Source organism: Polyergus mexicanus, unplaced genomic scaffold (genome assembly GCF_030449975.1).
Source record: "Polyergus mexicanus isolate NDT 795.1 unplaced genomic scaffold, iyPolMexi1.0 SCAF_12, whole genome shotgun sequence".
In the NCBI taxonomy this organism is placed as follows: Eukaryota; Metazoa; Arthropoda; class Insecta; order Hymenoptera; family Formicidae; genus Polyergus; species Polyergus mexicanus.
In genome coordinates, this window is record NW_027223332.1 from 6,595,141 (window position 1) to 6,619,344 (window position 24,204).

Consider the following 24,204-nt stretch of genomic DNA (forward strand, 5'->3'; position numbering starts at 1 on the left):
CTTCTATATCTCCTGTATACTACGTGGTCACTGAACCGTAGTGGAGAATTTTTAAAGTAGAAGAAACCTTACAAGCGTGCACACTGGTACTAGCGTAATATTGTTGTGTAAAAATATAATTTGTGCGCGTTATATGTCTCGCGTATCGTAATGTATTCTAAGATCGCGTATCTGTATAATATAGAACATATAAATATATTGGCAAAGCTAATTAGTAACAGATTTTAATGAATAACTTGTTGTTAAAAAAATGATCAAATCGTCAATTGAAAAATAAATTGAAAAAGATTTCTCTAGCTTGTAAAAATTAAAATTAATAACAATTGGTTTGAAAGATTAATCGATGTTTTTGATGCACGATTCGACTCGGCTTCTTTTGTCGCCCGTCAACTGTAATCAGCAAAGCCATATATATGCTGATCGGCATTTTGTGCCGACTGGCATAAATCGATTGATACGTATTCAGTAACGGGTATCGTCCAATGAGCTTGTTGATCGGCAAAGCCGATTATGGTACATGTAGAAAACATCTCAAGACAGAAACAATCGCACAAATTATACGTAAACAGATTTAGGAGAAGACTAATATACGCGTAATGGAATTTGACAACAAGAGATTAGATTAATGAATAGTATAACCTGTTAATATTTTTTGCCATGAAATTAAATATGCATTATCTTTGATTTTTCTTCATAAAATTATTAAACGTAAAGCAATTTATAAAAAAATGGATTTAAGAACGCATTTAATACTTTCAACTTTCATTTTTCTTATTTATTCTGTATTACAGCAGAGTAGTGTTAATGCAGTTTCTCCGAAAGACTTATATTAATTGTTAGTAATTATTATATTTTACAAGATAACAGATCTTTTTTTTCGCGCAAACGGATGTGTTATGCCAATGTTTGGAATATTCGGGAAGTGGTAATACAATTTGGGAATGACTTTAGTCGTAGAGGGAATTACACGAAAATCCCATTTATTCTACATGTCGATAAGCCTTTGAGAAATCGATCGCACCGCAGCAGGCAGGTTGTTTATGCAAGTATTACGTTACTACGCCGATAGCCTCGTTTGGCAAGTGTCTCGCGTCGCCATGCTTTACCGCGAAATAACCCAATAGCTTTGACACGTATCTCTGTAACGCCCAAACTTCGGAAATTTTGAACACGTGGCCGACAATGATTTCGCATCTATAAACGTGATTCCCATATTTTAGCTTTGCTGTTTAAAATCGATACAAACATAGATTTGAAATAAAATATATCAATCGTTAAACGCGTGTATTTAATAGTTAAAAAGTAAATAAAAAAAGTTTGTTTCCATAAAGCTTTTGAACGTTTCAGACTTTGATAATTTTACAGTTTGATTTTCTCGCATACGTTATGGAAAAAAAAAAAAGAAAAAGTTTTACGAATATAACGAAAAAAGACGAGTTAAGCGGTTTTCTCATCCGCATAAGTAGTATGTGTCCGGAGTATGGTCAGACTCACGCTCTTGACAAATATCCCGGGTGACGCTTGGCGAACGAAGAAAATCCGATTGTGTCAGTAGCCTATGTACCCACGGGGAATTTGAAAAATCGATGGTAACTTCTGACAACATGGCCCGCGAGAGAGCCACGGTCCCTTCCGCCCCTTCCGACCGCCCGTTTTGGCACCCGCTCTTCACCACCTCCGAGTACTCTGTCTACGCAACTATCGACTTTTTCGGGGACGCGAGAGTGGGAAGGTGGAAGAAGAGAAGAAAGTGGGGAGTTTTTGGGGTGGCGGGCGGGATATGGCGGTCGACAAGCAGCTTCTGAAAAATGCCTCTGGAGCGTGACTACTCTCCGCCTTTTTTTTTCTTCTTCTTCGTCCGGCACCCGTACCCTTCGCGAAACCCACACCGGATGGCGGCGAGAGGATTCGGAACGAATGGGCCACACGTGTGCCCCGCGCGCATTCTCTTTTTTTGTTCTTCTTTCTTTTCTTCCTTCCTTCCTTCCTTCCTTCCTTCCTTCCTCCCCTCTCTACCTCGTTTCATCCCATATGGCATCGTTGCTCCGCATCGTCGATTTCGCAGCTTGCTACTGGCGAGCGAGGTAAGTCGAACTCTCACGCGCGGTTCTACCCGTGATTTACACTTGTCACGGCGTCCCTCTGCACCACGTGTCGTAGACACTTTACTTCCCTTATCGCGAACCGGGAATTTGAGAATTGCGTGTCGCCATACAGGGTTGTATTAATAAATATGAGCTTAATCGGCTGTCAAAGAAAATAAAACGCCAAGATTGTGTAGTTAAGAATTATACATTACTAGTATTTTTCCTTTTTTCATCTCTACGTATAAATACAATCAATTATTTAGAAGCAGGCAAGAATGGACTAACCCGGGATTAATGCTTTAATTCAGATTGCGGCCACAATTCAGCTCTAGAAGCTTAATGCATTTAGAATTTATTAGCTCACCAAATGCTACCCATTTTGTGCTCAGTCTTTAATTAATAAACGTGTAATGTATACTATTAGCTTGCACTATTGTAATTTTATGAGGCAGGATGGAATAGGATATCTCCGGCTTTAATTGTGTTTTACGTTTCGTAGTTATCGTTATCCGCTATATAAGCTGTTTCTACCATACAACAGTAACATGTCCTTATTATTTTCTTTTACATATAATGGATATTTTTGATACATGTTGATGTATATTTATATACACAATATATATATATATATATATATATATACGTATGAAAGCTCATATTTTTTTTGAATTATTCCTTTTATTATTATCAGATTGTAAAAGGAAGCCTTTTGATTTAAAAATTCAAAGTAATGAAGAATAAAAGTTTATCGTTAGTCAAAAAGTCACAAATATTCTTCTTAATATCTTTTAAAACCGCGCTTTTAATTTCTTTCGAGGTAAAATCGAAGCGTCTATAATCGACATAAAACTTCAATTATTAATTAGCTTTTATAATAAAATTCTTATTACTATTATTATTATTTTATTAATATCACAAGACATGTGAAATAAACTTACGTTCGTTGCGGTTTAAAGGACGCCCGCTAGCGACGTTCTTCAAAAGAAGATTTTAATCCTTCAAGCGACTCGTCGGAAATCCGTCTTCGTCCTTTCCTCTCGTGTAGAAAAGCAACCCGTCGAGTCTCCGTCGGGTCGGGGAGAGATCCTCAGATGAATAATATCTAGCGTCGTTCGAGACGGGTCCTAGGATAAATCGTCGTTTGGATGTTACGTCGTCCTTCTCGTCGTATATATCTCTACCTACCCTACGTACATACATATATACGCGCGTATATATCTACGTTCGAAAGTCGGGCAGAAAAAGGGCTCTCGGGGAATAGGTAAACTGCAGCTAAATCGCGCGTATTACATAGGACTCTGCAACGACCACCGTGCAGGATCAGCGACGCTATGTGCGCGTTGTGTATATGTATGTGTGGATGTTCGAAAGTTTCTGCGTGATAAGTGGCGAATGATTTATTCATCTCACGACAGAGCGCAGGCAGCGGTACAAATTACGCATCGCGTACAGAAAACCTTCGCGGTACGTGACAGTAATTCATACATCTGTATTAACGTAGTACGCTGCCGTGCCGTTTCCGCCGGCTTCTCCGCTACTCCCGGCCGTTATTCCGCGTTCGGAAATTTGAAGTAATTTTAATCGTTAGCGCAAACTTCTTCGACCCGTTAAACGGTACCGCCCGATGGAAATCATGCAAAATGCAAAATGGAGAGAGAGAGAGAGAGAGAGAGATGATTTCTTGTTCTGAACCGACAATTCAGTGAATCGACGTTTGTAAGCCCCGACTATGTGATTTATTAAAAAGGTTACATATGTATATATTATTAATCCTTTTGCTAATTTAAATCAATTTAATGTAAATTAAATTTGTATTGGATTTTAATATCCCTGTTAAATAGTCGATTATAATTATAATTACAACGAGAACTGTCCTAGATTTTGATTTGCAAAATTCAGAAATCATTGATTTTTCTCTAAAATTATATATATACAAAATTTAAATATAAAATTTATATAATACAAAATCTAAATATATATATATATATATATGTGCGCGCGCGTGTGTGTGTGTGTGTGTGTGTGTGTATGTGTAAAATATCTCTAAAAGATACAACACACATTTGCATAAATTTTAGATCCTGAAGTTCAACTATATTCATAGTCGAAGGCTAATTCCAGACAGTTGAACATTGATATGAAATTTTTTTGTCATCTATTTGGCACATCCCATCGCGAAGCTGTCACCGAATTTCGGCTGACTAATCGAGCGTATCGACACGCAATCACTTAGAAATCGACGCGATGGATTGACTGTCGACGCGCGGCATGATTCGATTTTGGATGCGAGCGGGACATGCCCGCGGGTTCGATGTAGTTATTAGAGAAAATGGAATTAATAGCCCAACCACACTCGGTAATTTGGAGCGATGTTAACCAATATATATATATATATTATCGATATCGTATTTCTGAAAATGTATTTTTAACACCGTAGCAAAAATAATTCGCGCGCGACATTCGTGACGCCCTTATCGCTGCGATGCGAAATTCTAATACGATAAAGATGTTACAGGCATACCTGTGATGAGGATCTTTTTTTTCCATGGTATGCCCAACGGATCCATGGTTCACCACAAGAACGTAACTCGTCTCTTTGCTCTTGAGGGAATTTTTGATTAAAGTTTAATTTACAGATACGGCTCCTGGCGGATTTTAAAACGAGATTTTTCATCTTCCTACACTACCACCATGCTCGCTTATCGCCACGCTGGAAAAAGCTAGGCGCAATGATGTCTGTAAATATTATCTGTGCATGGAAATATCGCAGTGTGCATTGGACGCATCCATAGATATTTTCGAGAATTCTCGTGTGCTATTTTAAAGCAATTGTTACTTTTAGTAAAACGCAATTTTATATAAAAAACACGTAGTAAAATAATTTCATATATATCTCTAAAATTGTGAAAGTCTTTCGACAATCAAGAATAATCTCGCAGAGATATCGATATATCTATGAAATCGTAATCATCGAATAATACTTAAAGTCTAAATTAATTGAATATTCAATTAATTTTATTATATTCATATCTTTAAAAAACAACATTTATTCTAGAGATTAGGCAAAGAGAAAGAGTGCGCGGGTTATTGTTTACTTTAATTATTTAGGATTTAGGTAATAACGCGTATCATATTTTTGGGCATGGACAATCACTTTGTGCGTTAAGCAGGTTTGTGTAATGGATTTGCTGTATAAAAAAAAATGGCCTTGACACGCTTGAATAAATTTCGGCCGATATTGCCGTGTAAGTTTTGCCTCTTAAATTGGTTTCGAAGAGCAAACTTCGTCGTATCGCCCGGATCCGCGGGTTTTCTTAGTGACCCAGAAGGGGGAAAAAGGTATATACACGACGTCTACGATAGCACATCAAACCGCAGCGTTTGCCAATTAACGATACTCAAACTTGGAGCACAAAAACTCGGCCGGTTTTACTCGAGATTTAATTGCAGCGGTGCTCCAGCTTATCTGGACAATTCAGAAAGCGTTTTTCTTCCAGTGACGCGATATCTTCGATCGCAAATCGGTCTAAGAACCATCCCAGATTACGTATAGTAACGTGCGAATTACGAACACGCGAATTTAATCGTCGGACAATAAAATATAGAAGTTAGGGGAGTCTCGCAAAAGAAATTCGCTCCCGTTTACATTTTTCTCCTCTTTTCTCTCGTTTCCCCGTTTCTCTTTTTCTTTTTTTTTTCACATCGCGATGCCGGGCGCACGCATGTTTAATAAAATAAATATCGCTCTCCAAGGATAACCGCGGGCCGGGCGGCGCAGGCCCGGCACGAAATTAAAAGCAAAACACGTTGGAGAACGCGATATTTCAAAAACAGACCCATGGGTAATTGCATGAAGTAAATTCGAGGTAAAGATAAAACGGCGGCGACCCGCGAGCTTAGCACGCGAGAGCGCGAAAAAGATCGACGCGCATAAACGATAATTGCCAGTCGTCCGTGCAGCTCTCTTGCTCGCATCTAATTAATATGGGATCCGATTGATCAACAATAGCGGCGAGCGATTAAAGTGCGAGAGAAGTCAAGGTAATGTTCCATTGTAAAGGGTTTTATCTACTGCTTTAACCGATCTTTTTCTATTATTTTCGAATCTATTATTATTTCTTAAAAATTGAGTTTTCTCAGATGAGCCAGCAACTGGAAATATAATTTATGCGTATATTTTAATTAAATTATAATTTTTATTATATAAAAAGATAAATTTTTATTATATTTGTGGTAAAAAAATCAGATTTAATATAAAATGTGACACTGATGCGAAATTTCATATTAGCATAAGGGGAATGCATGTACGTATCTCTAGATAACATGAATGTACATGCATTGCGTTATCCCTGAAGAATCCTTAAAATATACGAGGTGGGAGAATTGCGACCAATCCAATAGCTCACGGTAGCAGTTGCATTATGAAGACAGTCCGATACGCATTTTCAAGCTTTACGTACAGCTGAAATCCGTGATTACCGTTCGGGAAAATAGAACGACGTTTTTCCTGACCATACGTTCATTAATTCGCGTGTGCACGCACGAGTTTATCCTCGACGAATTGTATGCTAAAGCGTAATAATGCCGTTTCGAGATGGTCCGTAAGCTGCGCTCGAAATATGCATACTCGACGCATAGAAACGACGCGGCATATGCATTTTTTTCCTGCATATCTCACTGCGAGATTGAAATTGCTACCAAGATCTCTGTATAATGGCAAAGCGCTGGCAACGGCTTCGTTCGAAATCAGAAAGGCGATTAGAACGTAACAGATACATAATACGAGAAACATTTAATAGTTATGATCTTTAATTTTGATCTCAATATTCAATGTGTAAACATTAATTTATTGAAAAGCGAATTAAATAAGTTACACAAATAAATAACATATTTTTATACTGTGTACGCGTAAAAGAAATTTTTTTTTTTTTATAATCTGTCAATGCTATTGATTTCACATAATTCCGAAATGATTGTCACGATACGTGTATATTTTCTACGAATAAAACGACATTAATCGCACTATATATTACGGCATTTCTCTCACAAGTACAAATATAATATATAACGATATGAGTGCAACACGTATTGCGGTTAATACCAGAAACAATAGCTTCACCGTCTCGTAGACATAGATAATGGCATTTCTCCTAGTACACACGATCGATATTCGATACATCACAGTAGTACAGAAAGTAACCGATTGCCCTTTCAAACGATATTGTTTTTTCTTTTCTCTCTCTCTTTCTCTGTTTCTCTCTTCATCGCCATACAATGCAGTGCCAGCTTTTATAGCCGTCATGCTATTTCATTCGAAAAAAGTGTGGATATGCACGCACGATATGGTTAAATCCAGGACTAAAACATGGTCTCACGCATTTGTGTCCCGACACGTGTTCATCCAGTTAGAGATACACACATATGGATGAAGAATAACTCTCTCCACCACCCATATCAAGATCGGGAGCAAAGGAGAGTGGGAGTGGGGGAGACGGGGGGAGGCAGAGAGAGAGAAAGAGAGAGAGAGAGCATCATGCGGATATATTGATTTTTTGTTACAAATAGAAACGCGCGGGACAGACGGCGCAGATAGAATGATACCAATCAAGGCATTGTTGCTATAACGCGATTGTTGGATATGAAATTTCAGAATGCAACACCCGTGTCGCCGGATGCAATTCGGCCGTTCAGGTTTCAATCAGGTTGCGTCGTTTTCGACCAGGAATCCGGCGAACGCTATCATCGCACGTTCTTGTCATGCAGAATTCCGTATTTGCTTAAAATCCATTTTAGACACTCGGAATCTGACGACAGAATCTGGGCGACAAATTGTATGCACAATTCGACACTCGCACCTTCTCGAAATTATTATTTATAAAATTCTTCCGGAATGAAATGCACTTTGTTTTTATACGTACGCGAGAGATGCGCATAGTAAACTAGCAGATTTAACAATCATAATCCACCATTCGAAACTTTGATTAATTATTCAGGTATACACACAGAATTGAAGATATAATTCCAAATCTAGATTTCCTAGTATCCTATACGTTTCCTTTATTCAATTATCAATTCTCTCTCGTTTTATTGGTCCTCTTCCGTTATCTTCACACATATCAAACTATATTGGACATATCCCTTTCTTCGTGTATTACTTGTATACTATGTATACTATTTATATACTTGTATTCTATGCCATGAGATACTTTCCAATTGAATTTTCACGCGATCCTTTCACATGATATATACCATATACGCGAGACCCATCATAATTTCTCATTTTGACAAATGCAAGCGAATCGATCCGATACGAGATGACCCTCTTCCTATTGATAAAGTGCCGCTTATAATAATGACGGATTGGAGATTTCTCCTCGTCAAACGTCAAGAGCACCATCGTCCTGCCTGTCTTCGATCTATCTCACTGCTCCTCGTTCCGGGAGTTTGTTTGACAGTCACTTGAAATCTCATGGTTGTCGGTTCGCCCATGTCTCGTTGAATTCCCCTTTTTAATGTCAATAAATAAATGCATTGATGAGAATAGCGACATATCAGGGATATACGGATATTTATGATTATTAACGTGATAGAAAACAAATATATGAAAATGACTATAAAATGTTAAATCCTCGATAAATATTTATGATATACAGAGAATGCAACGCGGGATTGACGACATTTCTTTCGATATACACATATAATAATATTTTATAACAATGTTTTCAAATAATCTACAATCTACAAAATTTTTTTAAGCAATATGTTTCTAATATTTAGAATCGCTACTCTTCTCTCTCAGCGCTTAATAATATTTGAAATAAATATTTGCGAAAAAAACATAACCATTTCAATTTTAAAAATAATACTAATCAAACATTAAACGGCAAAACTAAAATTTTGTAAGAGATTTAAAAGCAAATTTATAAATTTTTACTGCATATTAAATTCTGCGATCCTTTTATTCGAAACATTTAAGCCGGTCAAATAAATTATAGATCAAGTAACCTGATTATTAGATATACGAATAAAAATAAGCGTACTTTTAAATTATTACATTAGCTAAGTCTGGAAAAGATTTAAATTTTCTTTTAAATACTGTGTGTATATATAATCTATATAAATTTATAAAATATTTTTTTCTCTAAATTTTATAAATATACATAAACAATTTAAGAAATTAAGGCTCTCAAGTGATATCACAAATTTAAATAATCGCGGGCTAGTAAGATATAACATACGCGGATGGCAGTGCGTCAGTCTCATAAAAAAATAAGTTTTCTATGAAACTGATTATCTGCACAGGGCAGGAAATTTACTTGGTCTTATACCAAGATTTCTAAAATTAATCTCGATTCGAGACTTATAATAACCCCTCTTTTTTCTATGAAACCGATGCACTACCATCCGCGCGTATGGCTCTTACTAGCCCGCGATTATTTAAATTTATAAATAAATGTTTATACATAAATCGTATTAATGAATATTTATAGTACGTATTTATAAATTGGAAGCTCGTCTTTTACTTTTATTTTTATTCTACTTTTACTTTATTTCAAACCAGTATTGGTTCAAACTTATATTGGTGTTTTAAACAACCCATATTTTTCGTTTCTATCGATTTGGCAGTTTTTCGTTTTCTTGCGAATTATATAGATACAAACTTATAGGTAGAAAGGACAAAACTACTGTGATTCGATCGAAAAGAATTTTATTTCGACAACTGTCGTTATAGCACATGATTTTACCGTACATGTGAGTTTATGACAGCGTATCCTTTACGTACATTCTCTCTCTCTCTCTCTCTCTCTCTCTCTCTCTTCGCTCTTTTTTTTCCTTTGTTTACTAATAATCTCCGTCTTGGAACGGTATGTTCTGCTCTATTATGTATACCTTCAAAAAAGTGTGTAATTGGAAATATAGATACGTCTATGCCCTCTAAACGGTCGCAATCGTATGCATGCTCCTCGTCTCACATTCTCTCTCATAAAATAAAAGAAATATTTCTATATACTTTTTCTTATTTATTTTTCTTATTCGTCGTCATACACCACGCCGTTAGACGGATTCTTCCTGCAACACTAAATTACACATTTGTACATCGTTAATATCCTTAAAAGTGATTGCCCTCTTTGGCGGGCTCGTTTTAAGGGTCGTAAACTAGGTCCGATTCCTTACGTATACACGAGCGTTCGATCTATACGCAAATCTCACACATACACACAAATGTACACATACACAATGAAAATGCGTGTACACGCGAGCACGCAGGATATACAACAATATTCTCTGCTCACTTTTTAAGGTTGCCAACATCGCATCGATTCTGATCCGAAGACATATTCAGATTTTAATTCGAGTTAATTGGCAGTAACAAAATTCGTTCCGAACTAAGATGCTTCGAAACTGGATATGTAGCTACATGGATATGTGTGTGTGAACATGTGGATATGCGAGAAATGTATAAAAATTCCAAGAGAGATTTACATTTTGTCAAATCTAAAGACTTTGTAAAACAATCTCGTTGGCAACTCTATCGCTTTTCCGCGATATTTTCGAGAGATTTAAGTTTCTTTCTTCCATCTGGTTTTCAGTTTTCAGATCCCATATGTCGCAATGATACGTATAAGTTATGTGATATCTTTTCGACTGAGCGCATATATACGCAATACTATTGTTTCAAACAATAGCTACGACACCATCGGCGTCTTCTTATCATTAAAACTGAAATTTTTATTGTCCGCAATAGAAGCGTAAATATGCGCTCTCTCTTTCTCAGCGCTTCGAATCTACGATGAAAGATATAAAATTAATAGAGGGATTAGAAAATCCGAGATGTCTATTTCGGGTGATAAAAATGGCACATAACGAATGAGAATTAGCGTACATAATCTATTATATTAACAGGATCAACAATTTATGGGGAGGATTTTTTCGCAGGATTCGCGTGCTCGAGCCGCTTGTTGGAATGAACGTTAAAGAGTTGCTCATTAATGTTATTACTAGCGTTAACACGGAGCATACGTAACCAGTTACGAACCGCGGCAATGCGACTTGTAACACGCACTCTAATTATACAAGTGCAGTTTTTAAGGCCGGGATTAGCGCATTACGTCGGTGCATATTTCGAAGCTTTTCCTCGTGCTTAAAAATATGAGATATTCTTTTTTAAAGAAATAAACATATGTTACTCGTATTTATTCTTATTGTTAGGAAGTTTTCGTCTCTGAAATTTCTTTCTTATTCTTCTTGCTTTCAAACGTAATTGTAAAATTTAAAAAAATCAAATTAGGTACGATAGCGCGATTCTTTTTTTTCCTGAAAGAGCATATTAGGACAATTTAGAAGAAACCTACAAAATTTCTGGCATCTCTATCCATTCCTGAGTACTAGTATCCGCATTTAGATACCTTCATTCAATAATACGACGTAGATTTATGTAGATTATTTACGTGGGTGATTATGTATATAGTTAGATGTTGTATTAAATATTATGCTTATAATTCTCTTTAACAGATCGGAGAGAATGACATCACGCATCATGAATAAAATTAACTCTTAAAACCACATTGTACATATCTGGCAGTCACGTATATGTTTAGAATTGATTGAAGTACCGTCAGATGCGATGTAAATACTATTATATAAGACGCGAATCGGCTTGAGATCAAGGAATACATCCTTTTCTTAAAATTCAGTAGCCTTTTGCTTTTAATTTCTATCCGTTTACACCTTCTTTGGCATCTTTTCCAATTAATAGAATCCTTTGTAATGAAAAAGAATATTTCGGGGATTGTAAGAGTTAATCTCGCTTTTTTAGCCAGATACAAAATTAATAATATGGTGTACTATTATAATGTAATAATAATTAATTTACTACGCGTATCTCGAATTTGTAAAAAAATGCTTATCAATGAGTGAAGTTATTGCGAACAAGTGTCTTCCCTTTTCTGCATCTACAATATCATTCATCTTACTTCATATCATTATATTATCAGGCGTGCCGTTAACATAATTCACGTAATTAGTTTTTCTCGCATCATTTAATTGTCTTTATCATAATGTACTAAAGTACCGTACACAATATTGCCTATATACAAAACTCCACGAATCCGGCAAAATTAACACTTTGTCTTTTAATCTGTCTTATTTCCTCTCTCTTTCTTTCTTTCGCTCTCACACATACACGCGCACTCTTGTCGTATTTACCGTTTTAATTTAAAATACTTCTCGGTCGATTGACAGTTACTAGGATTTATTGTTGCCAATTGTTAAAACAAGTAACACTCGTTTGTTACATCACAATGCAACAACAGGAAACGTCATCCAGAAAATGTATCTATATTCATTGATAATAATGACCCGTAATAACAGATGCAATCTTTGGTCTAGATAATAAAGTTACAAGGCCTATTTCTCGGCCACACATCAATAAGAAACATTAAAACATTATACATATATAACAATTTTTTTTATAAACTCTAATTAAAAATATTTATGAGATGAAATATATATATACATACATATAGCTATATAAAATTCATCTGATTCATTTTAGTTTTTTTTTTTTTTTTTTAAGGGCTCGGAATACCTTGTCTTGGATTCAAAATGTTATAAATCCACCGCTGCACATAACATTATGTTAATGCGTGTATAAGGTTCCGAAGAGATACGTAAATTCGAGGTGTGTAAATTTTACGAAAACCTGACGTCGAACGTTGCGGTCGCGAAAGCATATTTTCACGCCAGGAGCAAAGCACGAGCTTCTCCCGGCGAGCAAAATTACCTTAAGAAGTGAGAAAATATGTGCACAGGGTTGTTTGCGTTCGTCTCGCGTAGCGCCACATTCCTCTCTCTCTCTCACTCTCTCTCTCTCTCTCTCTTTCGGCAGTGTTTCAAATATATTTTCTCGTGAAAATATGCAGATACAGTCGCATTATCGATACTCTGGCATGAGAATGACCGATGTCGTTTGTAAAAGAGAAAGGAAAAAAATTATATGTTTGTGTATAAATTTAAAATATATTATCTCTATAAATAGAATGATATCTCTTTCTCGATGGATAACGAAACTTTCGCGTTTTCAAGTTAATATTTTTTTGATTAATTTTCATTCTACTAAAACTTTGAGAGAGGAGGAACAAGAGAGATTTAAGGGGTTTAGTTGCCACAATTATAAAAATATTAAAAATTAGACTAACTCTCTCTCTCTCTCTCTCTCTATATATATATATATATATATATATATATATAATGAATGTTTACTCATATTTTATTAACACTAAATATATTATAATTTATTCCAAGTTATTGTGTAATCATAATATTAAATCAATTGATTGTAAATTAAGTGGATTATATAAAGAAAATATAATAAAATATGTGAAATTTTAATATTAATCTAATATACGTGCGAAATAATACACGTGCACATGAAATTGTTGAACATAATTTAAATAAATTATTTCATAAGTTACATTCTCATTAGCAAATATAATCGTTATACTTGTGTAGCAGGTCGTCACTCGAATGTATACGACGAAAGTTTCGTTTCATGCAATATTGCACGCCATGTGTCAGTAACTAACTATACGATCATTTGTTTTTCAGAAGCAAAGAACGCTAGGAAATAAATTCACGGCAACGTCTCCCCGCGTTGACTTGGATCGATAATTTAGAAAAGTGAAAATCCCAAAGTCACACCATGATGAATCTACGAAGCAGCATTATTCCGCGTGTGTACTTGCTAAGTTTTATTATCGAGTCATTCTCAAAGCGCGAAACTTTTAAGAGAAAACAACCAATAAAAAGGCCACTCTTACTTCTGCCATCATTGGAGGATCTATTGTTGAAAATGATTTTTACGTAAGATAAAATTTTCAAGTAAATATATATCAAATTTTAAAATATTCACTGTGCCCTACGTGAAGTAGAGCACGTAATACGTATATATTTCGTACATTGATTTTTCATAACATAACTTTTTACAAATCTCAATTTCATGGCAAAAATATTGCGATTGTATAGTTTCCCGGTGAATTGTCTTGTTAAATTACACTGTTCGACCATGTATTTTGCAGAAATTTTTATCGAGTAGCGTTGTCATTTCGCGTGATCGATTACACCCCGAAGATTCGCACAATTTTGACAGTCTGCCAAGATTAATATCGCATATTTCCTTGATCAATACTTGCACATCGAGTCGGCATAAGTTTTAAACCTCACGTGCCTTATAGTCACTACATAGACAACGAGTGTTATCGTTGCGTATATTGAACTGGCATGCGATGTTGCGGCAGTCAGTCGTGTGCCGCGTCGATCGAAAGGTATAAAAAAAGCTCGTGGAAATCAGATATAAAGACTCAACTTGCACGCAACAGTTGACTCTTGGTTGCTTTGAACGATCGACACATGCCGACATATACGCGAGAATGCTTGAAAAAAAAAAATATACATTTGAAACGAAGCAGATAAGTTAAAAAAATGCAATATATTTGTCAATTCGCATTTTCTCGCGACTCTCAAAATATAAGTCTCCAACATTAGCGACTCTAAATTTGATAAGAGGCAATCATGTTCGCAAAACGGAGAAATTCTCAAATTTAAATTGCACACTTCTTTTTTTAAATATCGCGTATGAACGAAACTGCGTGTACAAGTTTTAAATTTTTTTTCAGAGACAAATTTGGTTCGCGCAGATTAACGAACGGATCACAACGAACGATAGGTAGGATTGAGTAACAGCGCATTCCTCAAATTGAAATTGTTACAAAACAAAACTTCCGATAAAAGTAAAAAAAATAAAAATCGATTCGATTGTTTGATCGCGCGATCGATAAGTTAAAGAACAAGTCGTAGTGAATAAATAAAAAAGAAATAGAACTCCGTTAATTATATCAAAATATTAAAAAATAGCATCAACGTCAAATTATCCCCTTTCGTTTTCTTTATTATATATATATAATATTCAACTTGTGTTTATACGAGAGCAGCAGCCGATTCGTCTCGAAGCATTGTAATTGTTGTTGTTTGTTTCACATAAATCTATGAATTTTTTCTTCGTTATTCGAGAGATCGTTTAATTACCGTGACTTTTATTTGCAGGCAGTAAAATTGTCAGATAGAAAAATCTCGTGTAACTGTTTTCAGAATATTCAGTGTAATCGTACTAGAACTCGTGTATAAGTTCTTTGCTTGTCGTCTATATATTTTCTTCTGTCTTTTTAGATGCAAGAATCAATGCAAATGTCCGGACTATTCGTCTCCTGTGTGCATGCGACATATCGTTCGGAGTGACCGTGTTATTTCAGGACGCTGTTTTGTGATATGCCGAATACGATTCGAGATCATTGAGTAGAGAAAATCGATCGTGTACCGCGCGATACGCTATACAGTAAAATCGGCGACAAACGCAAAAATGGCTGAATCTCGACCGCATGTATTTTCGACAAACGGAAAACGCGTACGCGCGTTTGACACGAAGGAAACATACATATTCACATACACGCATACACACGCCGTACGAATACATGCTTATATACGGCATACAAAATGAACGCACGTTGACATACTTTAGATGGCGAACGAACGAGGCAACGAAACTCGCGACTGGCGGTTTTGACTTATAGTCAGATCGGATTATTTTGCCTCTCTGCAAGCGATATAAAAAATACCTCTAGAATAAGTCAGCATTTGAAAAATAAACTTTAATTAAATTGGTCATTGCCAAAAAATATAATAAATTTTTAATAAAAAAAATAGGGAAATTAATCATTTTTTTCTATTCATAAAAATATATTTCTTTTTTTTCAAATATGTAAAATTATCTAATAAGAAGATTTTGTGAAGTGAAAATTAAAATTAAAATTTTCTGCGGAGGTTTAAAAATTTATTAGCATTTTATAAAACTGCTGTTAAAAAAAAGAAAACATATTGTTTACTAATAATTTTGTCAAATTTCTTATTATGATACTGAAGTAATCATTTAATATAGTGCAAAGTTATTTCTAATGAAAGCATAGTAATTCGATTTGACAGTACGACAATTCATCGTCGAATGCATGGATCGACAAAGACTCACTTATTGTTAGACTCACAAGACGCTACGTTAAGCATAACCCGGTCAATCAATCGCAAAATTCAATTTTAGTGATTGAGCAATAGTATACATTCGCCCGCGATTGATTCACGAGTTTATTTTTCTCTTCACACAGTCTTATATAATTGATTCTAGTGGATCTGCAGCGCACATATAAAAGATAAACGATCGAGATTTACAAATATATTGAATTTATTGTCACAACAACATATACTTAGAAATGTGGTATATTCCCTAAAAACTTTAAGCATTAAGATCAAATATTATAATTATTATTGAATGATATTGATCTATTATCTGGATTTCATATAACAATTATTTTTTGTTAGTGATAAAAATACTAAAAATAAATAACAGAAAATAATCTATCATTAGAGTATTGATAAAAAAAAACACATATGTTACTAAATTATTTATTAAATTAAATAAAAAAAAATTCAGTCAGGTTTGTTTCATTTATACAGAATAACGTCGGAAAATGGATTTGTGTCGGTCAGAAGCATTGCAAATTTAACATTGGATATTAAAAAAAAAAAATTGAGATTATTCGCCAACAAGCTACGATCGCGATCAAATCGGGGAGCATGTCATTGTGAGTATAAATCTAGAACAGCATCTGCCGTTTATCTCTCGCTCGATCGTTTTCGCAAGGCTTCGTCTCGGATACGAGAGCCACTCGGTCCGGCCACTCGAAACAACAATATAGGCTCGCCGGTCCGTAATCGTGAGTTTGTCGACCGAGGCTTCGAGGGATGATTCAACGAGGCTACTTTCCGATCGAGAGAACATTTTGCCAACGCGCGAGTTTCCAATCCCGCCGAATTAATAATCCATCGTATAACCGCTTTTTTTCTTCTTCTTTACCGAATTGACTAGAAAAAATCCGCGAAATACTTCGTAGCTTGTAAGCGTCACTTTCTCACTTCCTATGTAACTCTGCGCGTCATTCTCATCGTCTTCGTAGTCTTCGCGATCGCCATTTATCTTCTCAAGGGGAGTCATCTAACGCTTTTTATTTCGGGAAATCTTACGGATATCTCCCGCGATTCGCCGATTTTACGGCTTAGCTATGATACAAATGTATTACCCGTCGATATTGTGCTGCACGACCGCCGAGACAATGACGTGACCGGCGTAGCGTATCACTTCCTCGTCTCTGACTCGGTGCACGCTGTATGTATGCACTTCCTGTATGCACTCTGCCTGTGTGCGTGTAACACGCGAGACATTGCTATCGGTGACGACGACTTCCGGTCGATCGATGCAATCTCTCATTGTTGCATTATACGGAGTGCTCCGGTGAAAAAAGATCGACACTTTGAAAGTTGATAGTATTAATTTCATTGCAAATAAAAAATAATAAATATATCTCTAATTTGGAACGATCATTGCATCAACGAGAGGAATTCTAAATTGTAAACTTGAGAATGTACATAATTTCTTAATCATGTGAAACTTTATCGTCTCAATCATAATATTTATATATTCTTAAATGCAGACTTTCATAGAGACAACTTAATTATTCAGATTGTTTAATTATTGACGGCAAATACATCTACAAGCGACATTTTCTTATTCGCAATGACAGACATTATCGTTCCAAACTACTTGTTAGCCCTTTTTTCTTGGAGCATTCTGTACAAATTAACATGTTGTCGAGCACTGGAAACAATCTCTGCGACAGACGTACGTACATATCCGAATAGATGGAACCGAATGTCTACCAACTGATCGCACTGCACGTAATGCACACAAGATTATGTTATTAATTACTATCCATACAATGGCCGCTTTGAAGAGTCGCCACTATAAACGATGCTTGCTCGCAAGTGTGAACACAAGCGGCCGGTCTCTTCGAGAAAGAGGAACCGGTTGTTTCGTCGTGTCGTTTACGAAGGTCGTGTTAATCGCACGCGATGACCCTAAATACAGTTTATTCGGGACCGAAGAAAACGTGTATCGCGATGTATACCCATATGATGTACATAGACCATAGGATCATCGATGATATGATACGTCTCTTGTGAAATTGAAGTCGGGATTGGAGTTAACTATGAGTAACGAGTTAACTATGAATCGATCTTGCGAAAGCTCCCTGTATGTCTAGCTTTTCGATTCGATTCTTTATTTATAGCAATCTTTAATTTTCTTATCTTTAGTTAAACTAAAGTGTATTGCTCTCGCCTTGCCTACCGGTACCGTACGATTTGTATCATACCTTCCTGATTGCAGGGTACCATCATGGTGCTGATTTGAATCCGTATCACTGATTAAATGAGATACTGGGTAATACCGTTGGATAAAATATCGTACCTTCGATTATTGTATGTACGATCATGAACTCTAGCGTACATTTTCGTTCGCAGTAGCGGAAAACTGTGTCTCGACCGTGTCCTTTCGCGCACGACAATGGCGCGCGTTATCGGTCATCGTCACACTGGTCGCGATCACACTCGAAGCGAGATTCGTCCGACACACATTCTTGCTCCTGTTTCACTACTGCCCGTCCGGCACTCGCGAGGACGATTTTTTCTTTTTTTTCCCTTTTAGCAATCGGTGTCGTCCTCCTGATGTCTCCTACGCAGTTCCAGGTAACGATGCCGGGCGTCGCAGTAATGAAGTAGCGGTACCTAGACGTCGGTGCCGGTTCCCTCCTGGTAGCCCTCGTCAGGTGAGCTGCGCGTGGATCCAAGGACGCGTTTTAACGCTGAGACCGGCGGCAGCACCGGGACGCCCTTCTGCCAGACACGCATCTGCTTCGCGCCGGGTGGGAACTGCTCGACAATTGGCGCCGCGACCACCGCGAGCTGTTCCTTCGATGGATACGCATTCACCGGGACGGTGGACGTCCTGCCGCAGGTGGTGTCCCTGGCCTCCCACAGGCAGCTGGAGTAGAGCATCTTACCAGCGTCATCCATTGTCCCGACGCGGCTGTAATCGGCGACGCCGTAAGACGCGATGTCCTCGGCGGACCCACGCCGGGTGTCCCTGATGAGATCCGGATTATCGATCGGCATCAGGGACGTCGTGGACGAGAAACACCCGACGCCCGGTATCGCCGCCACGCCGGACTGATTCCGATCGTCGAAACGGCTGATGGTACTGTATTCAGTCTCCTGCACCACAGCCGCTTGCGGTCTCTGCACGTAACTCAAGTGTAACGAGGCGGGAGGCTTCGACTCCAAGGCGAACGATGTTGTCTCGATCTCCTCGTGCTTTCCGCGAGTGGTCGATGTAGCGGACGGTGGATTGTTGTCGCCTGCGCTGCCGTTGCCGGTACCATCACCGGATGTTGCCTCCATCGCCGCCGATGACTTGACGTCCTTCAGCGGCATTCGTCGCAAGCGCACGAATAGCACGAGAATGATCAGCAGGATGATTAATATGAGCACGACTAACGCGGCCGATATACCCGCGATCTGGCCCGAGCCCAGAGTCGACATACCCGCGGTTCTTAGAGATACGTGCAAGGTGAAATTGGCCTCGACGCTACCGGCGCGGTTTTCGGCGACGCAGTAAAATTCGCTCGAATCCGCCTCCTGGGCGTTGGTAAGGACAAGAGTGCTCCTCTTTCTGAATTGGCCCTCCTCGAAGATGAGGATCTTTTGATAGCTGCTGAATGCCGAGTGATTCGCCAGCAACCGGCCGTTCCAATACCACTTGACCTTCGCAGGCGGTATCGCGCTCACGCGGCACTCGATACTGGCATTCTCGCCGATGGTCGCCTCGGCGTAACGGCTGGCTATTAACAGAACCGGCCGGCAGGCGAAGTCGTCTATATCGAGGTCGGTGAAGGCACGATCGAGCAACTGTTGAGGGCCGCGGCATACAGGCGCCACGAGGGTCGGTACGTTATGCTTGACGAGCCACATTTTCATCTCACGTAAGTGGCAGTCGCAGGTCCACGGGTTATCGTGCAACTCGATGCTGGTAAGTTTCTTGAGTGGCTCGAATGTGCCCGGATGTAAGGTAAACAATCGATTGTTATTGAGCTTGAGACTCTCAAGTAGCTCGAGTCCAACGAATCCCTTCGGTTCGATTTCAACGAGCTGCGTGTGCGACAAATCGAGCTTAACTAAATTCGGCGTGCTCTTGAACGCGTGGAAGCGAATTCTGTCAAACGGATTATTCGCGAGCACCAGGTCGCGCAAAAACGGCGTATCGGTGAAACTTGAACTGGGCACCGTAGTGAGTAAATTGTGGCTGAGATCGAGCTCGACGAGATTCGTGAGGCCGGCCAATGCCTCGCTGTCGATCCGGTCGATACGGCATTCGCGCAAGTAGAGACGCTGTAGATTCGTCAGCTGTACCTGTACAAAGAGGTTGCTCGGCAGGAGACGAATTTCATTGCTGCTCATATCCAGCACCTGGGTCTCCGGATCGATTCCGTCCGGTATACTGGTCAGGGAGCGATCCACGCATTCCACCGTGCGCTTCCCGCTCTTCCACTTGCACGAACATTGGTTGGCGCACTTGTCGCCGCTGGCCGTTACGCCGAGCACCGTCACCGCGTACAGTAGAAACACCGAGAGCCCCATGATGGATCGTTATTGTCTTCGTCGTCGTCGTCGTCGTCGTCGTCGTCGTCGTTGTTGTAGCAAACAACGGCGTTTCGCAATTGGACTCTTTTCTCTCTTCCTGTCGCGACACTTGCTTTCCCGATGAGTCCCGACTTGGGACTCGCACGCGTCACCTCAATAACAGCCGAGAAGTGTCTTCGTCCGCACGGGAAAGGCTCTCGGGACTGATCTTATGCCCATCCTTTTCATCTTTTCCGCTTTCTCACGCTTCGTCGAACTTGTATCTCTTTCTCTCGTCTCTTCCTTTCTTCCCTATCGTTTTTTATTTTTTACATTCGATTCTCCTTTCACTGGCTAACGTTTCTTTCATACATCTTGCGCATCTCGAAGCTTATACGAATCCACACCATTCTCCGGAATCCTTGCTGCGCAGCGTGGCGAATCACGAGAGGGAGCGAAGTTGAACGAATCCGTCTCGTCTATTCGTGACTCCTTTTCTAACATCCCTTTAACGATTACATACATTCACTTTGCATTCTTTTACTCTCGCTTCGAGCAGCGCACTCCGTTCGATGAGCCCAAACAGCGTCCCGAGGATGTCCCCTCGGATTTTCAATCAACCACTGTATCAAGTATCCATTGATATCACACGTGCGCATACGCGACTAATTCATACGACGTCACTACTAAACAGACAGGCAGGTCGTTGTCGTCGTTGTTCTTACGTAAATCTATGTCCATTAACATGCACCACTCGCGCGTCGTCCCCGACGAGAAGCTCCTCGACGCCTTCGCCACGTCTCGTATCGACTGTAACCGCACCACTACTACTACCAGCGGCAGCACCACCACCACCACCACCACCGCCGCCGCTACCACCGGCCACCACCGCCACCACTCACATCACCGATCGTCGTCGCTGCTACGGAGACACCGCTGACACCCGAATTTTCACGAGATACCCCGTCGTGCTATCGCTCGAGCGTAACGCTGTTCTCGTTGCACGGGGGCCAACGTACGAGGGTTCGCGAGGATCTCCCCGATAGGGGTGCCGTTCCCCCTGCCACTTTGGTTCTTTCTCTCTCACCCTTCCTTACCCTGTCGACCCTATGTCGCTTCTTCTATCTATCGCTTTTGCGCGCACGCGTTTTCTCGCTCAGGAGAAAAAAGTACGGTTACGGCGACGCCAGCGACGCTTAGCGTCGTCGTCGTCGTCGTCGTCGTCGTCGTCGTCGTTGTTGAAATGCGAGACTGCGAAACGCCCGGCAGCGAAACGGAGAGACACCCTCTCGCGCGGCTTTCCTCTCCTCGTATCTTCATCTCGCGTCGTCCTCTCCTCCGTCCGTCCGTACGTATGTACCCCGCTACTATCCCCGCGCCACCTCCCCCCTTCCGCACACGCCAGGGTTGCTCGGGAGGGAAAACGTCAACGCGAAGTAGGGCGCACCCTTCTTCCGTTTTCGCTACAGGGTGGCTAGAGATACACGAATAATGATGGTAAGGTATCGGACAAATTTGACGATTAAAAACAAAAGCCGAATCATTTAAGTTTAGAAATATCAAAAATCTTAAGACACATTAAAATATTTAAGACGGAAGAATTTTTATTCGATGTCTTGTTACCCTGATATTGGATATTGAAAATTCGAACATATAAACAGAGATAATGCTCAATGAAATTTTCATCAAGAACAACTTTGGAAGCTTAACGTATAATACGGCTTCCTTATAATGAATTTTTTGCGACACCCTATATGTCGAGTATATACACACATACACACAAACACACACACATACGACCACCGTGATTCGAGTCTATGTCTATACCACCCCTTGTATCCCGCAACTATGGTGCGCGTACGTTCGCAAACGTCCCGACATCTACCTTCTCTATCTTGCTTTCTCTCTTTCTCGTTGCTACCCTATATATACATCTCTCTTCTCTCCCCCATATACTCTCTCTCTTCTTCTCTTTCTCTCTCTCTCTCTCTCTCTATATATATATATACCTACGGCTACTCTCTCTCTGTAACAAATCCCCACTTCCAACCCCCGGCGGCGGTGGTCGTGCGCTCACCGCGGCAAGTCGAATCGGGAGCGTTTCCACCCCCTACCAACGGTCGAGGGGGAAAACCCCACCCTGGTTGCGGGAGGAGGGAGGGGGGATACTTTCTATCCCTAAACGGGTATGACGAGGGGCGCGCGCATATCGTAGTCCTCGCTATACTCGCCACTCGACTACCCTCCACCACCCCTCGAGCTCGCCGCGAACGTGCCTCGGCGCTTTGCGTCTCTTTATCCTCGGGAACTTTCCTTCCCCCTCGTTCTATCCCGTTTTGCCGATCTTGCTGCCGAATCTCGTACTCTCGACATATCGAATGCTATGTCACACACATACAGCGGAGAGATATACGGGCTATTTCGCAAAGTGGTTAAATGCACTGCCAGATTACGGGATGGAGGACGGCGTTTCTGGCGCCCGGCGCCGTCGTCGACCCAACTACGATATCCGACTACAGAGTCGTAGAATTCCACCGTAGAATTCCGTCCGCGTGTCAGACGATTCGGGATCTCCTAAGGTCCCGTATTCCGATCGCATACTCGGCGCTAAACGCGTGCTTCTCCGATTCTCGTATTATACGAATAAGCGCGGCGATTCCTTGAACATTGATTACGAAGTGATTCAATTGTCTGTCTATCCCCTTGTCAACGTTCGGTATTTAGAAAGAGATAGAATTGACGTGATAGAACTATGTTTATATTCAATCTTAGAGACGCGACAATAAGATACTTTCGATAATGAATTTTCACAGGAATAGCAATATGTGCGTAAAAATAGATATTTTTATTTATCATCATTTGTCAGAATTGAAAACACCCTATTCTTTCACATCTTCAGACTTGGGTAACATACCTCTCCGAATTGACAGACGTCCTAGGGATGGTCGGATGGTAGGATGGGTCGGATGGGCTGTAGAGCTTACACTCCAATGGCCACGCTTAGCGCTAAATGTGGCAGTGGTTAGAGGCGAGAATACGGGTCAGAGTATTCTTCCTTTCTTTATTCCGCCTTCTTTCTCCAGCATCCTTGTATCTTTCTCCTCCGCTATCGTCGCCTATATATTCGAGCCAGTAGGATGTGTGTGGCATACGGACTCCCTCGACCGTACAAATCCCTCTTTCTCTTTCCTCCCCTCTGCTCTTTTCTTCCCATTCTCCAGAGTCTCGATCCTGCAAACGACTCGTGGAAAAATAATTCAGAAAATGAGAGAGCCACGACTGTAGAAAAATGGGGTTCGGATGAGGACAAGAGAGATAGGAGAGAAAGAGGCGGTTAGATTTGGCTAAGCAGCGAGAAGAATGACACCTTGGCAATGGTGAACGAGGTGGAGGGGTGACTTGTAGTGTGTCGTGTACAAATTCTCCCTCGAGGACCTCTTAGACCTAATTGGCCGTCCGAATCGATATCTGCCCGTCCGTTGTCGGCAAAATTGCGACAGTA

The 24,204-nt window shown here is 39.7% G+C and overlaps 1 protein-coding gene across 3 annotated transcripts; it reads right to left on the reverse strand.

The window, feature by feature from the left end:
• Nucleotides 1-1,795: 1,795 nt before the first annotated feature.
• Nucleotides 1,796-22,262, reverse strand: LOC138938202 (immunoglobulin superfamily containing leucine-rich repeat protein). 3 transcript variants are annotated; one of them, XM_070305027.1, is made up of 3 exons: nt 18,401-22,262; nt 3,026-3,211; nt 1,796-2,247 (listed from the first exon to the last, which is right to left on the reverse strand). In XM_070305027.1, exon 1 carries the CDS (start codon nt 20,718-20,720, stop codon nt 18,813-18,815), a length of 1,908 nt encoding a protein of 635 aa, XP_070161128.1. In that variant the 5' UTR covers nt 20,721-22,262; the 3' UTR covers nt 1,796-2,247; nt 3,026-3,211; nt 18,401-18,812. The 3 variants fall into 3 exon arrangements, with proteins under 3 accessions (XP_070161128.1, XP_070161126.1, XP_070161127.1); XM_070305025.1 differs by lacking the exon at nt 1,796-2,247 and having other exon boundaries at nt 3,198-3,273; XM_070305026.1 differs by lacking the exons at nt 1,796-2,247; nt 3,026-3,211 and adding an exon at nt 7,126-8,592.
• Between the last annotated feature and the right edge of the window lie 1,942 nt (nt 22,263-24,204).